Below are 24,891 nucleotides of genomic sequence, written 5' to 3'. Positions count from 1 at the left end.
TTATCCTTCCCCTAACACAGCAAACAAACAACTATAAATCTCTTCTCAGGAAAGTGAACTAATGAATAAATCACTAGAAAAAAAATTAGTCTCACTGCTCATGAAGTTTAAAATTTCTTTGTACCCAGTGGAACATATCAATTATAAAATTTACTATAAAATAAATGGGACAATAAAGACAGCATAGCAGATGAGGCACTTTATGACTTTTAGCTGACCCAGGTTCAGTCCCTAGCCCTGATCCCACAGACAGTGCCAGGAGTGATCCCTGAGTACAGAGCCCAGCAGGAGTAAGTCCTAAACATTACTTGTTGTGCCCCCCAATCCAAAATAAACAAATAAGAGAAGTGAGAAGGTGATTTTAACATCCCTCTCATTTTGCCCTAATCATCTGAACTTCATATAATGACCTCAAGAAATACTGGCATGATGCCTCCTCCCAAGGCAGACTGCTCTTTGTAGTTGGCATCCTAATGTTTTCTTTAAGGTGCTTCTGTGATGCCATGGAAGCAGCCTTCATGCTGAAGTAGTACAAGAGCCCTGAGCCAGTAGACCTACCAAACTTTCTATTATCCCATGTCATTTAGTCACCTTGAGAAAGATGATTGACCTTCTAAATGCCTTAAATATGTGCTTTTGAGTAAAATGAGATGTGCTTTCAATTTTCTGCAAATTCACTGTTGAATGCCTCAGTGCTTTCAGCATTACTGGGCTACCCAAGGTCAGATTAGGGCAATCTTCTGAATGTTGAGACATGTCCAATATGAAAGACACGGTAGCCTGTAGGACTGACTAGTCAGGATATACAACCACCTCATAAAGAAAACACATAGATCATCCATGCGTATAAAATAGCTATCATGTACATATTATATACTACATAACATTTTCTATGTAATAATCAAAAGAATACATTAAGAAAATATTGTTTCTGTGATCTATGGCATACATTTCAACTACTTAAAATGCCAGTTGTCTTCAAAGAAGAACTAGTATATTTCTTTCTATCATACTGAATTCATTTAAAATGAAAGGATTCCATTAACATTCAAAAATAATTTTAAATAAAAGCAGTAATAGAAAATTTTAATACTTTCTTAGAGTATATCATGGGGGAAATCATTATATGTAAAATGTATGTTTCTATTACCTGAAATGCTTGTGAATATCCTAATCAATGATACAACTTTCATATACTTATGAGATCCAGTTTATAGTTAATGTTTTGAAGGCAGAACCCTGGTTTTCTACCTTCATGTAATGGGGAATATTGCTTAATATCCTAACTTGGCATTAGAAGACATTCAAGAAATATTGATATAATAAAAATTTCTTTGATTCCTACCTCTGTGTCTGAAATGAGTATTAAGGAATCATTTCTTAAAACATGTCATTGAGAGAAATAAGATCTGTGTATTTCTACCAGATGATTCAATTTCATTATATTAAAAGATAAGTCAGTATTAAAAAGACAACTATAATAATATGCTCATAATAAATGATCTCTTTTCCTTTGCAATAATAAAATAATAACATTTTTAATATCATTTAAGCCACAAATTCCCTGTTACCATCATACAATCTGCTTGCAGGTTGTATACTCAGATAATTCATTAATGAAATAAGATGCACGAAGAATTTAAGTTACTGGTTTCAAGTCAAAACTATATTGTTAATCTTGTGACTCCAATTCTATATATTTTCACTAAATTAACATACTTTACACATAGGGATCATTTCCTATGTGAGGAAGTAGTGTAATAAAATCTGAAAGCAGAATTGAGGTTCACTTTCTGATCTTTTTATGTTATTTCTTAATCGTAAGGCAACTTTTTCTACAAATTGACACTAACCTGTATCATATGAATTCACTGTGGAGATAAACTCAATAATATGGGAGAGAAAATGGAAGAGTAAATGTAAGAAGGCTAAAGGGGACCAAAATTATTCAAAATAAACTCACTGATCTTAAATCTACAACTAATAGTTTCATCTCTTTAGATTAATAATTAATTAGTCCTTTGTGAAAAAACATGTCCTCTGAGAACTGTGTATTATAAAAGTACAAAAGCACAACAGAAAGAGGTTACTTATTGCATGCTTTTTAACCAATTAAATAATTGTTCAAAATATTTATTGGGTTTTTCTTATGCTACTTAATATGTGCCTGGCACATGTGACTGAATTCTCAATATAGTTGGAATGTTTGGAAAGACAATACATTTATATGAAAAATAATTACCCTCTCGAAACTGAGGCTGGGGAAACTTTTTTAGAATTTCCTAACAAAGTTACACAATGGCAAATATTGACAGCTCTTTTTCCTAGGAGACTTATAAATAAATTGACATAGATTCTCTAGGAGACATAATGTAAATTGACATACATGAAGTCCCATATATATTGTATATTGTGCATATGTCCTTTTATTTTTTTCTTTCTTTCAAATCCACCCTGGCTTCTTTTTCTTACCTCCTGATGGTAGATATCTAGAATTCTCTCCAAAGACAACTCTTCAAAGTACAATTTGTCACATTCGTCAAAGTCTGTGCTCACAGTCTCAGGGTTGCAATTCACCACCACTGTCTTCTTGCCAAGTTGACTCAGTGTTCGGATACTGGAGACAGCACACCAATCAAATTCCACGCTGCTACCTGCAGAGACAATGATATTGGGAAAAGGGTTAGGAGAAGCATGGGGTTACAGCACAAACAGAAGCAAAAGTGGATTTTAAGTTCAGGATAAGAAAGTTCATGCTCTTTTAATTTAATTTTTACAACTCCAAAATAAAATCCATTATGTACACTATATTAACAGTAAGATTAATGGGAGCTACTTAAACAACAACACGTTGTTGTTTTTATATACTAATTCAAAAGTAGGTAATTTCTAAATTTGAAGGAGATAGAACCTCAAGATAAATATGCAATCATTATGAAACTTTTTTAAAAAAAAACTTCATTTACTGGAAAGAAACTCAAAAGAACTTAAAGGGAAGGTAGTTAGTCTCAGTACACACAATAAGAAGCCAGTGACACGATTATTTGAGATTTGAGTTTCTGCATCAGTCCTTTCACTTCCTTTTTTTTTCTTTTTGGGTCACACCCAGCAATGCACAGGGGTTACCTCCTGGCTTTGCATTCAGGAGTTACTTCTGGCGGTGCTCAGGGGACGATATGGGATGCTGGGAATTGAACCCAGGTTGGCCGAGTGCAAGGCAAATGCCCTACCCGCTGTGCTATTGCTCCAGCCCCAGTCCTTTCACTTCAACTGTCTCTGAGCTAACCCCAATGTTCTGTAAGGTAGGTTTTGCAGCACTGCACATCTGGATTGTTTAGAATGTCTGTCTTGCCTAAATTGGTCCTTAAAATGTTTGACAATTTTATTCCAGACAGAGTTAAAGACCTCTGACTCTGGCCAGAGAGGCAACTAATGCAAAATATAATTATAGCCTAGGGCCAGAGAGATGGTATAGCAGGTAGGGCATTTGCCTTGCACATAGCCAACATGGATTCAATCCCCAGTACCCACATGTCGTTTCGTGGTTTCCTAAGTCCTCCAGAAGTGATCTCTGAGCATGGACCCAGGAGTATTCTCTGAGAACAGAGCCAGGAGTAAATTGAAAACTGGGTGTAGCCCAACTCATCCCAAGATGATGATGATAATAATAATATTTTTATGCCTCAAAATATCACCCCTCATGTGATTTCATACAATTGAAAGTTCTGGAATTTTTTATTAATCCTCAGCATTAGAATTTTGTGTGATTTTTTTGTCTGTATAATAAGTACACATAGCAGTATGCTAACTGTCACTGTCAATTAAATACATCCTGATTAGCAGCTAAGTTGACTTTCCCTAAGTCCTAAATTGTTGCAGAGTTGATGGACATAAGATATAAAATACGAAAAGCACAGAAGAAATGTCTACACATGAGAAGGGCAGATCCCAGTAAAAGTATTCATTTAGCCAGAAGATAACTAAGGTGGCATAAGTATAAACACTTTGACCTACTTTATGATTTGGCCAAAGACTGGTAAGCTAAAATTTCATTTAAAAATTATATATTAAATATACTTGTTGAGAAATATTGTTTCTGAAAAGCTTTGTAACTGTATTCATTATAAAATAATCTTAAGTGAAGAAGATTAAAATGTAACCATTTCTGATAAGGGGATTTTAATTAATCCATCAGATGTTTTGCCTATGCACCAAATTTTAAAACACTTTTTGAAGTCAACAAAAGTCACATCAGGCACCAGGCTGTTTCATTTAGGGCAACCCGGAGGGGGCTGGGTGAGCCCCTCCCACCTACCCCCCCACCCTTGCCCCAACCCAGCCAGCCCCGGCAGCGGGAAAACCTCCAGCACTCTACCACCACCATGCTATGGCTGCTCTCCACAGGCTTGGGCTTAGCTTCACCCATGAGTGAATCTATTCCTGGACATCTCGGTACTTTACCACCACTGATATAGCAAGAGTAGCTCACCACATCTGATTGGGTTTAAAGCAGAAGACAACCTATCTTAGTGGGAAATTATACAGATATAGATATAAGCACACAAGACTCAACCTTTAACAACATGTTACACTACTCTCTTATAGAAGGGCTTAGTGGCTCCTGGGTGAAATGCAACAATCTCCATACACTTTCCTCTAAAAAAAACCTTTTTTTTGGATCATTTTTAGCAGATTATTTATAATAAGCAATACAAAATAAATTATTTCATTTCTGCTTTGGGGGCTGGATTTGGGGATAAGGATGGAAACATTCGAAATATGATGGTGGGAAGGTGTAATAGTGGTGGGATTGATGTTTGAATATTAAACGTAATCAAATATTGTGAACAACTTTATAGAAATATTTTTTTAAATGTCACATCAGAGATTTGTGCCTACAAAAGTAATTTATAAAGTTCTTGAGCCAAGATAGCTCCATATGAAAACAACAGTAGAAGAGAAAAAAGTCAAAGTACAATGTATTCCCCAACCTTAGTGAGAAACTTAACTGTGTTTATAAGAATTAAAAATGATAAAAGAGGGGCTGGGGCAATAACACAGCAGGTAAGGCATTTTCCTTGCACACAGCTGACCCGGGATCAATTCCCAGCATCCCATCTGGTCCCCCAAGCACTGCCAGGAGTAATTCCTGAGCTCAGAGTCAGTAGTAACCACTGAGCATCACTGGGTGTGACCCAAAAAAGCAAAAACAAAAATGATAAAAGAGTATCATAATAAAATTAAAGGACATGGAATTTGTTGTTGAGACTCTTAAGTCAATTGCTTAACTCTGTACACTTGGACTGTGTATCTTCCTGAACCTCAGTTTCCTAATTTGGAAAATAAAACAATTGGAAAAATAAAATCAATATAAATAAAAATCACTGTATAAATGGGAAAGTCTGATGTAAATATAATGACCACTTTACCAATGTGATAGGGACCACAGCCCAGTACCATCAGCCCATGGTCATCAAACTTGATATCATGCTCCTGAAGAAGGAAAAAATGAAAGATGTAGAAGTTATTAGGTTTTTCTTTACTTTAATTAAACTATATATCCTGTCTTTTATTCTTTTTCATTATTCTTATTGACAAGTATCAACTCGAAGAACCCATGCAGTTAGAGTATTATATAAATTCAGCTATGTGTAGTAGAAAATATGTTCAAATTTTTTAATTAAATAGTCATGAGAACACAATGCAATTATGCGTCCATGTAGCTATTGTCCCTATTATATTTTCACTTGTTTGATTTCCTCACCTTGCAGTATGCATAAGAACAGGAACTCATCATCATATTCAATCCCTATGATATCTTTTTAACAAACAAGATCACTAGATAACCAAAGACCCTCCCAAATTAATCACCACCCATAGGAACCATTTATTAAGTTAGAACATCTCCACATGTGACAGTTTGGTAGTTCCTACCTGGCCATTATAGGTAACATAGAGGTAGTTTGTTACTGATGGGTATTCTGCAGCCAGTGTATCAATCTGCAAGAAAATAAATTAAAAAATAAGCAAAACAAATAGGAATTTTACTTATATTTATTTCAAGAATTTCTCTGAATTTTATTTGTATTCTGCATTCACATTCTTTTAATATCAATTATTGTCGAAGATAAAGAAGAAAAAAGTATGTGCAATAGAATTGGTTTATGATTCTAACAACAAGAGGGAGGAAAAAAGGATGACATAATCTAGTAATCACTTGAGCAAAAAATGGCAATACACACACCAGAGCGTCACTGGGTCATTACATCTCTTATAAAAAACTGTCATATATAGTCAGCAGTCACCAAAAAGACAGCCAGCTAACTGAAGCAGATGTGAACAAAAATCTAAAAACAGAGCAAAATGACCTGAAATTAAGGAAGCCTTTGATTTGTAAATGAAAGCAAAGGATTTAAGTGACCCCCATGGGACTTGAACAATGATGGCCAAATACCAGCAAGAATGGGGAAGAGGGGAAGAGGAACTATCTCATTGAACACGTTTGGGGAAAGCAAATCAATTCAGCTCTCCAGAGCAGAGCGCTCAGCTTAGCGAGCAAGAATCCAAGAATCGGAGGCCAATGGGGCAAGTTAGTGCAGGCAGGTGAGAAAGAAAAAAGTTAATAATTGCTGAGGAGAAGATATTCAGCATCAAGTCTGAGACGAGGGTACTCATGTGCCCCCTAAGCAATGAGGAAAGTCGATGATTTTAAAGAATAAAAATCAGCTAGTGGTATCTGAGGCCAAAGCATCTCTTCCACGAAGGGCAAATAAAATAAAATCGCAAAGCTATACCCTGTGTGGTTGTTATGAAAACAGCATTACATCCGATCCCATCACAATGAATCCTAAATTAACCGCAATTATGGAGTACTTAAAATAAGTACTACTCCATAAAAATTAATGTGTAAAGAGGTACCTGTTCTTTTCAAAAGGGTCAGCCCACCATGCTAGGGTAGTTTAAACTCTTATATATTATGGATTTTATTTACTACAGATATATCTGCAAACAGGTGAAAAATAGCAGGGGTTTTTTTGGGGGGTGGGGCTTCATTTAGACCAATAAGACCATATATCTGCTCCACTTTGTAAGTGTAAGTGGCATGCTCTTATTCTTACCTTTAAGAGTAAGCACCCCTCCATCCCTTTCCAGCAAATTGGCGCAGTAGTGAATAAAATTAGCAGCATCGAGGGCATCCAATAGATATGTAGAATCACTTTCTAATTCTATCAGCCCTCTTTTTATTGATTAATGACTGTAAGTTGGTGTCTGCATTTAACCAATAGACTCTGGGGAAGAAGGGAAACTTTTACCTGCTTCACCCAAGGGTGGATGTTTTTCTTTAACCTCAGCTCCCTTGTCTGGGCCTCAGTCACTCCCATGCATTTTGAAATTTGTTTATCTGAGAATCCAATCTGCTTTGCCTTCCTCAAGACTTCTTCTGAAATGGACCCACTACGATTTAATGAAAAGAGATATTCAGGTTTAGAATAAATACATTAAGAAATGGTGAACTGTCTCATTTCAATGATTCCTAAATCCATATCCCCCTTTTAAATATTTGTCCTGTGCTCCGAGTCTCTAAAAATGTGAAGTTTGAAAGCCATCTTCACTTGTATGTCCCAATATTGCGTCAGAGTATTATCTCTCTTAAAAGCTGCCTTTGGGGCTGGAGTGAGAGAAGAGTGGTTTGGGTGCTGCCTTGCACACAGGCAACCCAGATTCAATCCCCAGGACCCCATAGGATCCCTTGAACCATGCCAGGAGTGATCTTTGAGCAGAGAGTCAGAGTTACTCCTGATCACTGTCAGGTGTCATCCAAAAAACAAAAGCAAAAACAGCCTTTGCTGGAGCTGGACAGATAGTATAGGGGCTAAGGTGCTTGCCTTGCATGTGGTCAGCCCTGGCATGGCATTCGATTCCCCAAACAGGAATCAGGAGTGATCCCTAAGCACAGAACCAGGAGTAAGCTTGAGCACAGCCAGTGTCGTCCAAACAAATAATAAAACTAATAACAACAACAAAAAAACCTGCCTTAGCCTATTAATAACACATTTACCTAATGAGAAGATAGTTCTATGGTTTTATGATTATCCTGCCCTTCAGCAAGATTTGTTTTCTCATTTTTCCATGCTCCTGCACAGTGTATGTTCTATTCGGGTTGTTTATTTCATCAGTTATGCCTGTCACGTTGCTCCTAACTACCTACCTTCTCTCCAGCTCCTAGTCACCCTTTGAAGGTCGACTTCAAAGCCTTTTCTGTTTGCCCTCATCCACACTGATCTTCCTGGGACCTTAACTGACTCTCTGGCTTGGAGTCAGGAGGGTAGTGGAATTCATACTCTCTGGCATGTCATTATCACTGACACTTCTGATATTGTTTTAGTTTTTATTTACAACCAGACATTATTTCTGCTAGATTTAAGTTCCATGAGGGTAAAGAATGCAATAGGCTCATTTGCCAAAGTCTAGCACACTGTCCTATAGATAGAATTCAACAAATATTTATTAAATGAACAAAGGAAGCTATAACTATAGTGTTTTGTTTTATAGATGAGACAAAGAAGTTATTAAAAGCAGCTCATACCTAGAAATCAAAATGCACACCCAAGTAATTTGTAAAAGGCCAAGAAACCAAGGAATAAAATATTACTGTAAAAGTATCTTAACCAAATATCTGTGGGCCTGCTATTTCATGCAAGAGTCAATACAATAAAATTCAATTATAATGGTTTAATAGTCAATATAATCAAATTAAAAATAACTGTGCTGTCAGAAGATGTAATAAATAAAATGCTTTAATATAAATTTAATAGAATATGGTAAACTCAATCAATTGCAATTTATTCTTTCTAATCTCTAATCTTAATTAATTCATAGTCTGAGTTTAAAGAAGAGAAATTCCTGCTGGTATATTTAATAGCTATTTCTTTGGGGTTTTTTTTTAAATATTAGTATTAGTTTGAATTTTTGCAGCAGCAGCTCTTTATACTCAATTCACCTTTTATATCCCAACTAAATTTCCTTCTGTCTCTCAAATCAATTCATTATTTCTTTCAATGAATTTAATTTTCTTTATTCCCACTTTGACTTTTTAATCTTCCCAAGTATTTGATAAGCATTCTCCCAGAGCAGCACATTTTCCTGTCAAATTTTGAACCATCCTGGTCATTAAGTTTTATCAGTCACTTATATATGCTGAACCCTGTGCTATGGGTTCTAAAACCATGCTGTTCACTATAGAGGCAGCAAGTCACACTGAACTAATATTTAAATATTACATATTTAAATATTAATGTTTTATTCAAATAAGATTAAAATGTTTCTTTTTTTCCCCCACTTTTTTGATTACATCTGGAGATGCTCAGGGGTGCTACTCCTGGCTCTGCAATTGGAAATTACTCCTGGCAATGCTCAGGAGACCATTACTCTTGGCAATGCTCAGGGGACTATATGAAATGCCAGTGACTGAATCCAGGTTGGTCATCTGCAAGGAAAATGCCCTACCCACTGTACCATCCCTCCAGCCCCCTCAATTAAAATTTTTGATCCCCGCTCATAATGACCACATTTCAAGTGCCCCATATCAACTCATGACAAGGACGATGATATTACATATTACCATCACAGAAATTTCTACTCTATAATGCTGCTCAAGCAAATGCAAGACATTATTTGGGATAGAGGAATGTTAGAGAGCGATTTAAAAATATTTTATGACAAGAAAAGCTATGCAGTGCAATGTGAGGTCAGAGAAAAGAGTTAACAATGTGAGTGGTTATAGGTGAGAAATACTAAGGCAGCAGAGGAATGAGAACAGAGCCATAAAAAAAGGTTGAGTTTTATATAGATGAAGTTGGCAGATATACTACAGCCAAGGGCAGCTGCATTATCAATAATTTGGTGGTAGCAAGCAGCGTGGCAGGTACATGGAACATACTAAGATTTGCAGTTGGGAAAACTTAGCAGAAAATTGTGGATGAGAAGGGTGGAGTGGCATTCATTGCCTTTCATTAGTGATTTAACACTAACTGAACTTGTGTATGTGTCAGGTATTGTGCCACTGACTGAAATGACAGAGAGATAAAATAGAGAATCTCTACATTCAAGGAGGCCAGAAGCTAGTGGGGGACACACAAATAGATGTACCTGCACTGTGTGAGTTCCCAGAGAGAGATGGAAAAATAAGATGCAATTGTAGCTCAAAGGAGGCACTTCTAAAGAAAAAGTCTGGAAAGACTTTATGCCAGAGATGAGCTTCTAAGAGCTGACTTCTCTTTGAAACAACTGAGCTTATGATTTTTTTAGGGACGGGGGCTTTTCAGGGTCACACTCAGCAATGCTCAGGGGTTACTTCTGGATCTACACTCAGTAATTACTCCTGGCGGTGCTTGGAGGAGCATATGGGATGCTAGAGATTGAACCAGGTTGGCCATATGTAAGGCAAACGCCCTACTCACTGTACTATCACTGCAGCCCCATAAACTTATGATTACTTTTCACACTGTAAATAAGTTTCAAGAGCAAAATCAGAATTTCGTTGCTGTCATTCCTCTTTGCTATGGAAATGCCCGTTTCCACTTTCCTTGCCAAGAACAGTTCTTAAACCAATCGCTCTTGTGGAGGTGTCGGGGATCTTCAACCTCAACATTTAAGTGCCAGCTAAACAAGCTTTTTCCTCAAAATTAGAACTTTAGATGACCCTTTATATTTGGGAGGGGTCCGTTCAAGTGGCACCTGGAGGACCTGGTGTTACCTAACAATTCTAAGCCAAGTAGGCCAGCAGTTTGGAGCGAGGGAGCAAAGATGCAGTGTTACACCACATCAGGCCCTCCCTAGAAGTGTGAGGGTCTCCAGCAAACATCAGGAGACCGTGTGGTGCCAAGACCTAACCCCATTGTAGCTCCCAGCCCCTAGTTTTTAAGTCATAAGTTTCCTGGGCAACGCCAAATTATATTAATAACTATGCATGTAAGGAAAGCTTCGCATTTTCTCTGAAATCTAGTTTTGTTACAAACATAGTTTTGAAGTTTGACACTTGAGGATATACTACAAGTAAAACATCAAGCCAATTCTTACCCCTACACATTCTTTTATGAATATAATATTAGCAAAATATTTTATGAATAGAATATTCACTTGCTAGAATATTTTCCTTTCAATATGAGATACCAGTAAAAGAAATGACAAGTGAAAATATAAATGTATGTCAAAACGAATATTCTAAATTATTGCAAAAACTGGGGCAAAACTCATAACAATAAGCATAATAACTTAAATTACTAACTGAACACCAAAAAATACCCAAAGATACTTGGCAAACTCATCCTAAGAAGAATCATAATGCATCTAATTATGCCCATGGACTACTGGCATGGAATGAAGGCAATTTCTTCCTGTTCAAAGATCAACAAAAGTAATATATTTATCTTTAGTTCCTTGTGTTTTTCTATTTACCTTTTTAATAATTAAATTTTATTTCTTATATGGAATGTGAATGAATTTTATAAAGTTTGCTATATTAATTCAAATGAAAAACGATGTTCAGGAAACAACTGCAAAAAATTAGTTTCCTCATATTTGAGGAGTCGAACCAGCAGTTTAACTCCTGTACTTTTCTTTCTGTTCCTTAATTACTAAAAATTTTAAATGATTCCGTTTACTCTTTTTCATCAAAGAGTTCAGAGAAGGATTTCCCAAGCAGGTCTCAAGACACAGGCAAGTTCTATTCCTTTCCACATTGGCTATTGCCCAGATTCTGTAGAGTACTCTTAACTCCAAGACTGACAAGCAGTTTCTCCTCTTTCTTTTTTTTTTTGCTTTTTGGGTCACACCCAGCGATGCTCAGGGGTTACTCCTGGCTTTGCACTCAGGAATTACTCCTGGCGGTGCTTGGGGGACCATATGGGATGCCGGGGATCAAACCCGGGTCGGCCGCGTGCAAGGCAAACGCCCTACCCGCTGTGCTATCGCTCCGGCCCTCTCCTCTCTCTTTCTCTCTCTTTTTCTCTCTCTCTGTCTCTCTCTGTCTCTCCCTCTCTCTTTGTCTCTGTCTCTCTCTGTCTCTATCTATCTCTCTCTGTCTCTCTCCCGCTCTCTTTGTCTCTGTCTCTCTGTCTCTCTCTATCTCTCACTGTCTCTGTCTCTCTGTCTCTGTCTCTGTCTTTATCTCTTCCTGCCCTACCCCTCAGTTGCTCTTTCTACCACTTCTGTGTAACTCAGTTTGTCAGGTATGTAATTACATAGAGAAGACAACTGACTTAACTGACTCTTTCTCAACTGTTCTGATACAAAATTTTATTTGTGCCCCATGATAATAAAATGAATAGAAGAAACAGTTTGAAGACATGATTCATTATATTTGGGCCATTGATTTAGATAAGGTTAAACATCTCCAAAGTCAATCAGGGGATGAGTAACCGTAAGTGAACACAAAGCTCATCTAATAGTGTGACGGTGCGCTTTCTGCCCCTTGGCTTTGTCCCCTATCATCGGGCTGCCTATCATTTTAAAAGAGCTTCCATCTAAGAGAGTTTTTTTTTTAACTCAAGCTAGGTAAAAGCTACTCTGAGGACAAGGTTATAGAATTCCCAACGCCCACTCCCAAAAATGTTAGCCTTACTATGAAACAAACTCAGAATAATAATTACTGAAAGAAATATAAATGATAAATTAGCAAATCAAACTGCCTCCGAAGCCCCGGTAGGGTTATCTCTATTTATATAAAATTATAAATTATAGAAGCATGAAACCAAGTGAGAAATGCAATCATCTGAATGGAGCATATCGCACTAAAGCACTGTGTTTTTTAAATGTATAATACGTAACTTTTCTGTTATTTGATATGTATTTGTTTTTGCATGAATATAAACACATCAGTTCCATATTTAAGAAACAGATCTGCTAAAATATGCTAACAATCGGCTTTTATTTTCCCTATCAGCTTTCTTAGCTTTCTGAGTTCAAGGGCAAACTCTACAAGGGTTACCCTTTATCACTGTATAATAGGCTCAAAACAATAAAACAAAGAAAATACACCAAAGAATGGTGATGATGGCCTCTCCATAATCTTATATTTGTCTTCTTGGCTGAACACAATGACGGTCTAAATTTTAGAGAGAAAAACATTTTAAGAACAGACCATTGGATTTTTACACACACTGCCATCATCTTTGAACAGCACGGTCGAGCTTCTATGCAGGCAGTCTCCTGTGTGGACCGTGGCTTATAAACAGTACAAGTTCTTTCTCTTTTCTCTTCCACTTCCAATGTAGATGCTGTTGTTATTTAAAATTCCTCCCTATCATCCCTGCAACTTCCTCCACTCACACTTAGTCTTCAATAATAAATGATAAAAGGAAATGGAATAAATTCGTCTTAATGAGGAAATTTTCACCTGGCATAGAGGAGCTAGGGAAATCTATTAACCGACTGGAGGAACGCCTGCAGCCTGGCAATTACCAGGGGAGCCAGTGCACTTCACACAGGCCTCTCTTCCACTTGACTGGCTTTTATCTGATCCACCAACTCACAAGTAATACTAAACAAATTTCCCTCCAGATTGTGCAAGCTCTAATGTGAAAATGAGCACTCCACTTGGCCTACAATTATGGGATGGGCTTGCAATTTTACTATTATCCGCCTCGAAAAAGTATCCCAAAAGGCAAATGCTGAACAAAATGCTGAAAAAAATCTGGGGTCTGATGCTCTATAATGGCACTTGCTTTCATGAAATATGAGGACACAGTAAGATATATGTTCTCTGCCTCCAGACCCCTCAACACTCTTTCCTCTGAGTTGTCAGTGCGCCGCTGATTATTTTTGGCATTTCACAGGTCCAAGACCATGCCGCATTTACTATAATGCAATCAGTGGAATTGTTATTTGTCTTTCTATCTCTTATTTTAAGGGGAGAAACAGAAAAGACATTTTTCAAAAGCAGCAGTACTATTTTGAACAGAAAAGAAAAAAAAACAGGCAATAATATAAATACTACTAAATTCTAAGTTGGTTTTGTATACAGCAATGCCATACTTGGAGAAATTCAACAAAACTTCCATCTTTTTATCTCACATACTGAACAAGTTATTCCTAAATACAATGATTATGCAAAAAAAAAAGTGTTGAATTTCAAGAAACTGTATGATTAAAACTAAATTTCAACTGTATTCTACTAACAACAACAAAATCAAGATAAAGAAGGGAACTTTATGAAAAATCAGTATTGTAGGTATCTATTAAATAGGCGATGTTTAATTTCCTGATCTCTATGTACATTGATAAGCCAATCATTGATAATCCTAAGACAACAACATTTTATATTATTTTCAATCTGGTAAGGCCACTTATATAATATTAAATATATATATACATATATATATATATTCTACTATACTAATACCAGTAAGACATAGCCTAATACAGGCTCATTTTAATTTTGAGTCTTAAAAATTATATTTTGTATTTTTATAATTAATTAAAAATATAATGCCATTGTCTTTCTCTGATCCCAGTGTGGTAAAACTAAAAACAAGAGGCTAGAGAAATAGTAGAAGGGTTAAGCCTCTTGCCTTACATGTGGCTGACTCAGCACCTCAAATACCACCAGGAGTGACCCCTGAACATAGAGCAAGTAGTTAGCCCTCGATCTCCACTAAATGTGGCTGAAAAAATATATATATAAAGTAATATGTGTAAATGTATTTTATGTATGTATATATACATATATCATACATATTTACATATATGCATATGTAATATGTATATATGTATAACATGCTTTGCTTTTCTTAGAAATCAATAATGAGAATTTTATTAAGTCATTCAATTAAACTTTAACTAATAACTGCTGCATGGTTTTTTTAATGCTACATGTATCATATACATGAACACGTAATATATACATAATAATTTTTGACCAAATTATTCTTGTTCTTGGATAATTAATGCAGTCCTCTGCTAGAAAGGCGGAAGAAAAGAAGACTTTTCTAAAAGAATGTGAACAATTTCTAGAATTAAATTTCTGGAGATAAGTCACATTAGACTGCTATTAATATAAGAATTAATTCTTTCATGAAAATCAAAATTTTATCACCGAGGAATTTCAAATGATGCATAAATATATATTAGTACCTGGGAAGGTAAAATTATACATCTGCTTCACACTATTGATTCAAAAATAAGTTGGGCAGTTTGCACTTCAAGGTATTTAGAGCAAAGGCTGAGCAATTAAATCAATCTATCATCTAGGGAACGTGTGATATCAGAGTCAAAAGCTGTAGGTATAATATCCATATTGCTATGTTGATATGGATGTGATGTCTATTACATTTTCATCATTACATTTATATAGACAAATCATTTCTTATTGCATATTTCCACATTAGAGGGGCAAATTACACTGGCCAAAACCTAGAGTCATACTCCAATTGTGCAGAGAACAAAGTCTCATCCATCAGATGAAATGGTATGTCAAGTATTGATCACAATGCCAAGCAGATAATAAGAGCTTCATAAATTCAAATGCCAGGGGAGAGAGAAGAAGAAAAGGAAGAGCAAGCACCAAAAAGAGGAGACAGAGAGTTGCCTAAGAAAAAGCAGGAAATGGAATAGGCAAAAGGAAAATAAAAAGGAACTAAATTTGACCCTGCATCTAGGCATTTTTAATATGTTTCATCTCCTTCGGTTACAGGAGTAGTAACACTATGGGCCCCCCTAACTTTGTACTCCCTCTGAGCTCTTTAGGGAATGTCCATTTTACCATGCATCCCTCAGTCAGGAGGCATGGCACAGTCAGCCTTACACTCTTCAAGAGGGGCATTCCGCCCAGTTCATCTCCAGGGCACACGCAGAGACTTTAGTCCCCCATAAAGGCATTCAATATGAAATCAGAAGTGAGTGCGTCCTAGGGGTTAGCAAGTGATCATCTAGTTTCTATAACCTAGTTTGGGCAATCTATAGGCTTAATTTTGCCTAAATTTAAAATTCGATCTTATACCTGGAGTTTTCTAACTCATACCTTCATTAGCACAAAAAATTAAGGTATTTTCATTTGATTAAAAGAAAATAAATGTGTATGCTTGCATGTCGGTGTACAGCCTTTTATAACAAGTACAGCAACCTCCTAACAGACAAGCTCTCCTCTTCTCTGGAAGATCCTGCTGACGCCTGTAAGGGTGGCCTGCCAGCACTTCCTCCCTGCCAGGCCCATGTTTTCCCCACAAGAGTGCTATAAAGGTCACATCTCTTACAATGCATCTGCTCTAAGTGAGGTCAACAATTCAGGCAGGGAAACACACAGCTCGCTACTTGACAGCTAAGGAGGAACTGATCTCCAGCTGTCTGATTTAAAAGTCAGATCTCCAGAAAAGAGGCTTTTGAAAAGAGATAGTGACTAGGAGTGAAGGCAAAAGGCCCTGGATGGATTCCATGCTTACCTCGGACTGGTGTGACATTAAGAATGACACAGGCCTCAGCGTGACTCAGTTTCACCGGGCACAAAAATAGAAAAATGAATTTTCCACTGGTGTTATAATAGGAATGTACCTTAAGGGCACTTAGAATCAAAGATCTCTGTATCATCAATACTATAAGCATGTTTTTTTTTTGTCTTGACTTTCTCTGTTGCTTAATTAAATTAGATCATTTACTACAAGTGCAAATATCTATAAATATTTCTCGTAACAGAAATATTAAGAAAACCGTGATAACTTTGTGAACTTAAGTAGACTAATTTGCATGTTTCAGTTAAAAAAAATTCGTGCTTTAGAAAACTAAAAAAATTTTTTAACTGAAATGTAAACATTTTGGCTTATTTTCAAAAGGCAACAGAATTAATACTCATATAACTAGAATGTTTCTATTGTATGCAATCTCCACTCAAAAAATATAAAATAATTGCATAAACCCCTGTTTACTAGAAACCATTTCGTCAAAATTGTCTAAGGTAATTAGAAGCTAGCTATGTATAAATTTTTTTAAATGACAACTTAAAGATGCTGATCTACCATACCTTCAAACACAAATAATTTTATAACTTGGGCAATACGTTTTCAAAATATAATTTTGTGATTCTCTTTGAGCAACTGGAATTATAATAAATTTTTCTCCAATTTTCCTTCTTTACCATGAATAAGAAATTCTGATTTTCACTTCTATAAAGAATATTTTTCATTTATTTTAATGACCATACCATGACACAAATATTTTTGACTATTTTATTCTATGCAACACACTACATTCCAATTCTCAAGAAAATAAATACTGGAAAAGTTTTAATCTAATCATATGTGCCTCAGAATTGACATCTTAGAATAGAATATTCCTTTTATTCAAATAAATCAGTAAAAACCTTTAAGAATGCCTATCTTAAAAGTATATGTAGGGCTCTAGAATGATAGTACTGGTTAAACCAATTGCCTTGCATGTAGCTGAACTGGGTTCAATCCCCAGCACCCCATACTATTCCTATCGCTATTCAAGAGTGATCCCTGAGCACCAAGCCAGAAATCATCTCTGGGCACTGCTGGTGTGGGCCAAAACTAAAACAAAAATTTTGGACATATTATGGTTTTGAAATTTTCCCTCAACAAACTTACAAGTAAATAGAAGCTGCTATAACCACACCTGTAATAATTACAAGACAGTGAAGTAAAATTATGTGACTGCAACTATTATACACATTGAGCGAATGTGTAGACAATAACTATCTTCATGAATAGATTTATTTTTTAACTGCAAGATTTTAATTTTTATAAATAGTGCAGCAAGTAGGGCATTCGCTTTGCACGTGGCTGACCTGGGTTCAATTCCTCCACCCCTCTTGGCAAGCCCAGCAAGCTACTGAGAGTATCTCGCCCCAATGGCAGAGCCTGGCAAGCTACCCGTGATGCATTCAATATACCAATAACAGTAACAAGAAGTCTCACAATGGAGACATTACTGGTGCTCGCTCGAGCAAATCAATGAGCAAAGGGATGACAGTGACAGTGAAAATAGGACAGAAACTTAAAATGAGAGCAGCCAAGCTAAGTCTCATCCTATGTATAACTTTCAAAATCTTGAGTGTATACTCACATGTTCTGCCATATTGTTCTATAAAATATAAGACAGAGATTCATGCCTTCTTGGAACTCTTAAATTTAAACTTACAAAAGGCAAGATATGCAAATGCTTAGGACTTCTGCTTTATTTCCATTAAATTTTCATGACTTTTGTATATTTCTTATTAAGTCACTAGAAGTATTCTGTCTTTATATACATGTTTGTGTGTGACTGTTTAACCATTGAATATAGATTCCAAACCCAGTGAAGTTAAAGACACTAGTTTCAGTATTCTTGAATTGCGCCCGGTAGGAATATAATACCTGAACAGATATTAAATACCATTTCATCTATAATAGCTCGTAGTAAATACAAATGCATTCAGATAAATATGTAACGCATAATGATGGGGATAATTTTCTATTATTTGACTATTTATAGGACATTTATTCTATTTATTCTCAGGACACATGTTATTTTAAATCTACTGAAGCTAATAGACCAATTAAATACATATAAATGAACATATTTAAATATATGCTCATATTCATTTTATTAATAATCTAGTTATCACTCTGTAAAATATTTTTGGGCAAAACATTTATCTTGCCCATGTTAGTATGAAATATTCTGTCATACATTAAAAATGCATAATTATTTTTAAAGCTATGAAAACACTCTTTAATAAGTTTGGGGCTGGAGCAATAGCACAGGGGGTAGGGCATTTGACTTGCACGTGGCCAACCCGGGTTCGATTCACAGCATCCCATAAGGTCCCCTGAGCATTGCCAGGAGTAATTCCTGAGTGCAGAGCCAGAAGTAATTCCTGTGCATTACCCGGTATGACCCAAAAAGCAAAAATATAAAAAACTCTTTAATAAGTTTAATAAGGATTCTATAGACATTAAATGTTTGATTCAAAATTTTGAGCTATATCTAATCCAATGAATTATAGTGTAAAATTAATACAGGATATAATATCCATGATATCACCTAAAATTTCCTATCATGACATGGAATAAGACAAATTTAAAAATAAAATTCGGGGGAATTAGTTTACAGGGACATAGAACTTGTCATAATAATATAACTCTTCTGGTGAAAAACTTTTTGAAGTAAGTCACAAATATTAGTATCCTTGTAAAAGTTTATTAGATACACAGTTTAAGATATGATACCTAAAATTTATGGTTTTAAGTAAGGTAAGGTCTTAAAAAGGTAATATGTTATAATGGTTAAAATTGCATTTCCTTAGATTTCACTACTTCATACATGGTATGTTATATATTTGTCTAGCTTTAGAGCTTCCTCGTAAAATTAGATGACTTTTTAAACTAAAATGAAGCTAAGAAAAACACAGTATAATTCTTTATGATGTCAAAGGACATAACACTTTCCCAAACGAAATCAATGTGTTCATTTCCCTAAAGTGTCCAACCATCTTAAATATTGTCCGTTTTACATTCAGAATAATAAATGTGTGTTATATGTGTGAACGTCCACAGCCTGGGGGAAAATGGTATCTCCGACATAAATATCACTGAAAGTATGATTTGTAATAATATGCTTTATATTATAAAAACAGAAAAGGGTCTTTCCCAGATTACTTCTGGTTTAGTACATTTTAAAATTGTTTGCTATGAATACATTATCATCAGAAAATAAAGTATTGGACCCTTCTCTTTCCATCTCTGTTTTAACAACTGTTGGGCGATGCTTCCCCCCTTTCCAGAAAACTTCAATCAAATACAAGCACAAACTGTTCTTGTCTGGTTTTGTCATGCCTTGTGAGCAAGTTAAATAAAAAGTCAATAGAAACTGAGCTGTGTAGGAAAGGACATTCAAAGGGAGTGTTCCAGCTAAGGTGACACCTGCATTATTACATCTTCCAGAAGTTTGTGGCTGCAGGGAAATGGCCAACTTTACTGAGCTCAATTTAGCACTTGAATGCCCAAGTGGAACTTCCCAGGCTTGCCCTAGATTGTTTTCCTTCGCAATAGGCACGCCTGTGATTTTTCAGTACTCACCAATGGGCCTAGTTTATCACACTGAACATAGTGATGTTCAGATAAAAATTGGACCCTTCATATGTGCAGCTTGCTCTTGTTCACTACATTCTAGCATTGAGATAAAAGGGAAGAGAACTTGATCACTGAATTAAAAGTTTTAAAAGTCATATGAAGCCTATCCAAATAGCAAACAAGCAATTTCTCAATAATGTATACATTAATCCATAGTAAGCTACATTTACACCAACAATTAATATAAGATACCAAGCTTAGTTTTCTATGCTTATATTTTTATATGTAGGTGGTTAAAACTGTATCACGAAGGTTATATCTCCTACAACTGAATCTCTAACATGGGTGAAAACAAATTCCTTTTATACATCATCCACAATTATGTTGTTGGTAACATAAATAGCCGTACTGGGAGTGGGGGGGGGAACAAAGCAGAACAAAATGACCCATTCCAGGAAAATTGCCACAGTTGAATGAAACGCAAAAAAACAAGTAATCATCTAAATGGCAGAAACCTTCCATTTGGTTATTTAGCATGGTAGAGCAAGAGCAGAGGCTAGTTGTCGTCTTTAAGAAGGATACAAAATTCAATTCAACTTATTTTAACTAGTAAGAGAGCAAAATTATACAATTTAAGCAAGTATAATAAAATTGCTGAACTGTATATACCAGTTAAAAATTGTTAAAGAAACCAAATTAATTTAAGAGTTATAGACAGAAAACAAGCATTTGTTCGAAGCTATCAATCAGCTTTCACATTTTTTCTTGCCTGTTCAAGATGTATTTTAAAATATTCATTATTATCTTTTCACCAAAAATTGCAGTCCAACTTGATATAAATAAAAATGGTTGGTGTGTAATATGCAAAATAGTTTCTGCTTACAAGTAAGCCTTATTCTGGTTAAAATTCCTTACTTATAGTGAAAGGTTTCAACAGTAGACATCTAAATATGGTTTTGTGCATTAACTAATGCACATTAACTAGTATAGTTAAAAACATTTGCTAAAAGTGCTGGTTTCAAGGGTAAAGGGACTTTCATGTCTTTATTAGGCACTGAATGGTGTTACTATAGGGAAAATGGGCATCAGGTATAATCCAATTTCTCCTTAGATTATATATCAAAAATACTAGACTCTGGAGTCTTGCTCAGGCTTGATCTCAGTTCTGTTGTTAGCATGTGATATCATGGAAGTTCCTAACATCTCAATTATTCAGTTTACAATATATAAAATCAAGATAACAAGTAACTTAGGACATGATAGAATTAAAGAAAATACTGTGCCTAGCATAGTGCCTGATATATAGACATAAATTATCTTATATTTAGAATGCATTTGGTTGTATTGTATCCAATGATTTTATTCAATTCTCTGTATTGACTGTTTGAAATCCACTCTTTCAGTACTTTATAAAATCAGCTATAGCAGAAGATTCTAATTAAAGAAGATATCTCCATTTGGTTTATGACACTTTGTCCTATAGGCTAGATTTATTTACATAGCCAAAATTATGTATGCCAATATTTTTCTGGAGCAAAAAAAAATATTTTTTACATTTTTAATGAATTAAAATACATATTTTTATGCAGCTACATATTGATGAAAATTCTACATGGGATGATAACAGACTGTGTTGTGTCAGTAGGAGTAGATAGGGAAAATGCACATTTTCAAATCTGATTTGCTCAATAATGAAGGTCAATAGATAAAATCGGTGTGAAAGTTGCAGTTCTACTAACTGTCCTAAGTGGACCTTTGCAAGTCTTTGCAGAGTGATAGGGTAAAGTCAAGTTAAAGTTTGAAGCTTATCAAGCATCTAAATTTCAATGTATATGCCTAAGAGGCACTGGAGTCCTGCACAACTTACCTGACACTGAGTAAAGAGAACTTTTCAAAACATAAAGAAATCCACTCAAAAATGTGTTATCACTCCAGCTTCATTAATACCTACATTACCCTAGAAATTCAAGGAACCACCTAAAACAGCCAACTTCCTTAACACACCCTTGAGCAGCAAAAGTTTAAGAGAAGGAGAGAAATGCAAGAAAAGGATGGGAAAAAAATGTTTGCTGAAACACCCCAAACAAAGGTTTGCACTTAAGTTAGTAAAAACAGATACTGTTCGGGAAGTCTTTTGAGGACTGCCATTTTATATTCACAGACAGAATACAGCAAACCCAGTCCTATGAAAGCAACCATTCAAAGGTGAAGTGCTGAAACAAATATTTTAACATCTGCCTATCTTGTCTTAGCACCCTATAGAGGTCTAGGATTTCCTCCACCATCCTCAGCATAACACGTTCAGGGGATGTGTTTCCCCCTTTCAGGGGGAAAAAAATCCATATTATAATTTCCCTTTTTTATTTTCACAGAACTGGGAAATTCAACAGCTATTTCCATAATGATGACCTTGTTACAATCATTGTTTTATTTCTCCCACTCCAACACAAATTCATATATGTATATATATGAACTACACATATAATTTAAAAGTCAAAAATTATAAAGTATATTTCTTGTAATTAGATGCAAATATAAATGACAGAATTACCATCAATTTGATTAATATTTTCATCATCTACTAGTCAATGTGTCTATTGTGTTTAAAAAGTTTTTTTTCCATTAGTAACAACTGTGAAGTGTGAATTTTCATTCACACTTGGGTAAGGGTACGTACTAGTCTATCTGACTTCATTGGCTGTACTCCTTCAAATGTACCAGGAGGAAATCAAGTAAATCCAGTATTCTCTGTCCACAGTTCTCTTGTTAAATTTCTCCTCTTCTCCCAACTGAAGTCCCCATCGCTTAATTTCCCAGGCACTTGTAAAAGTACACAAGGTCTAGGGCACATAGTTATCAGAGGTACAGACGCAAAGAATTTTGATCCTCAGAATCATACCAAATAAATAGCTACCCTCTAGGCTTATATCCACAGCCACAATATCCAACCCTGGAGCACCTGCAGTCTTGAAACAAGGTGAAATATGCACAAATGCAAAGAGAAAAAGAACAACTCATCTTTCTTACCTTTCTTCAATCTATCAACACACAGCATTGCCACATAGTGGCAACTGTTAGTTGAGATTCTCTGACTAGTGGAGTAGTATATAATGATTAAGTGATCTGGTAACTAAACCTTTCTGGATATTTAGAGGTTAAAGAAAAGTAGAACACACTGTAACGAAGACTAATGGTGAAAATAATCAAAATCAGGCAAAAAAAATCTCAAGACCTACACACTTACATTGCATCAACTGAAATATCCTTTCAAATTCAGATCTCGATAGGCTACAGAATACTGTGGAAAGTAGCTTCAGTGGCCATCTATTCTTATTTATTTTACACAACCATTATCAATTTCCTATGTATGCATCTCTAACGCTCCAAAAAGAAATGACTTTAAAGCAAAGTATCCTCATAATGAGTTCAGGTATTATAATATAATACCATGGCTCATCTGTTAAACTCTTGAAATTAAAAAGAGGATATAGGTATATATTTTTGTATTAAAATGCTTAAGATATGTAATTAATATTGTTTTAAAATTCATATTATAAACAATACAAAGTATTTGTTTATAAATGTACTTATGCCAGGCTATGAATCCAACATTATGAAAATATCAGCAAATAATTGATTAGAATGTAGATGTCAGAATAATATTAAAGATTATCTTATTAAGTAGTGAGTCATTCTAATCTTCCAAAGGACTATTTTTGTTGTTGATATACTTATTTTTCAATGGTCTTTTGGTCATAACAAAATTACTATTCAACTAAAACCTCAAATTTTCCCCCAAATCAAATGTATATCAAGTGAAAATTCAAATCACAATAGCATCTACTATTGTTCACCCCACATCTCTTCCACTGCTGTAACTGGAGTATTGCAAGTTTCTAGCACCCTCAAGTGGTTTAATTGGAGCAGTTTCATTGGCATCTGAAATCAATTGTCAAAAGCTGAAAACAGTACATGCAACAGACTATAATTCAACATGGAAGTTCTGCTGGCATCATAAATCAAAAAGAGACAACTCAAGTCAGCAAAATTCCAAGATGAATGTATAGATTCAATCCTGAACTCATTTGCTATCTGCTGTTCATTTTATGTGGTCACCACAAATAGTAGCTTGTAAGCAACTATAGTCAATGCCATTTTGCTAGAAAGGAATCCCCAATTTCAAAACTAAGCATTTGTCATGGCAAGCATTGAATATCTAGAAAAGAACCTCATTGTTGTAATGAGGAGACCAATTTGAGATTAATTTATTCCAGAAAAATAATCTTCCTTTGGCTAGGTTTCTATGTGAAAATTTTGCCTAATAATATTATATTTCAGAGCTCTTTTAAATGATAGAAGATAGAGATAATTTATACTACATTCTTAATTGGGAATAAATATTCCTCTTATGAAAGATACATGTTTAAAACTTATTTATGCTTTTATACATCTGAAATGACACCTGACAAATGATCTTCCCAAGAAAAATAAAAGAAGATTTTAAATTACTAACATCAGACTATTCCAAACATAAAGCAAAATATGCCAAGGCAATTAAAATCTATATTATAAGAAGTAGAGTGTTTACTAGCAGAAACTTGGGTGTAGTTTATTTTTAAATGCTGAATTGGAAATTTCAATGTCTAAAATATCAGACGAATGTAAGAAGAGTACATTTTCTTATCAATAATCTATAGGTTAAAATCAAGAATTAGATTTCAGAACTTTACATTTATAAAAAATAAGAATACTATTCATTTATTAATAAATTTTTAGACTTATTAATGTTTGCTAATCTGTAGCACTGTCGTCCCATTGTTTATCAATT

At 35.1% G+C, this 24,891-nt stretch overlaps 1 protein-coding gene across 1 annotated transcript in view; it reads right to left on the bottom strand.

Annotated features, from left to right (window-relative positions):
• The window catches only part of CPS1 (carbamoyl-phosphate synthase 1), a 120,929-nt gene that overhangs the window by 32,896 nt on the left and 63,142 nt on the right, over nt 1-24,891 (bottom strand). Inside the window, exons 22-25 of the mRNA XM_004601328.3 lie at nt 7,314-7,455; nt 5,935-6,000; nt 5,430-5,493; nt 2,473-2,654 (exon numbers count right to left, since the gene is read on the bottom strand). Of these exons, the coding sequence (XP_004601385.2) occupies nt 2,473-2,654; nt 5,430-5,493; nt 5,935-6,000; nt 7,314-7,455 (454 nt within the window). The remainder of the gene's footprint in view (nt 1-2,472; nt 2,655-5,429; nt 5,494-5,934; nt 6,001-7,313; nt 7,456-24,891) is intronic.

This window comes from Sorex araneus, chromosome X (genome assembly GCF_027595985.1).
Source record: "Sorex araneus isolate mSorAra2 chromosome X, mSorAra2.pri, whole genome shotgun sequence".
NCBI lineage: Eukaryota > Metazoa > Chordata > Mammalia > Eulipotyphla > Soricidae > Sorex > Sorex araneus.
Note: the sequence above shows the minus strand (reverse complement) of the source record. Positions and strands in the feature narration are given on the sequence as shown.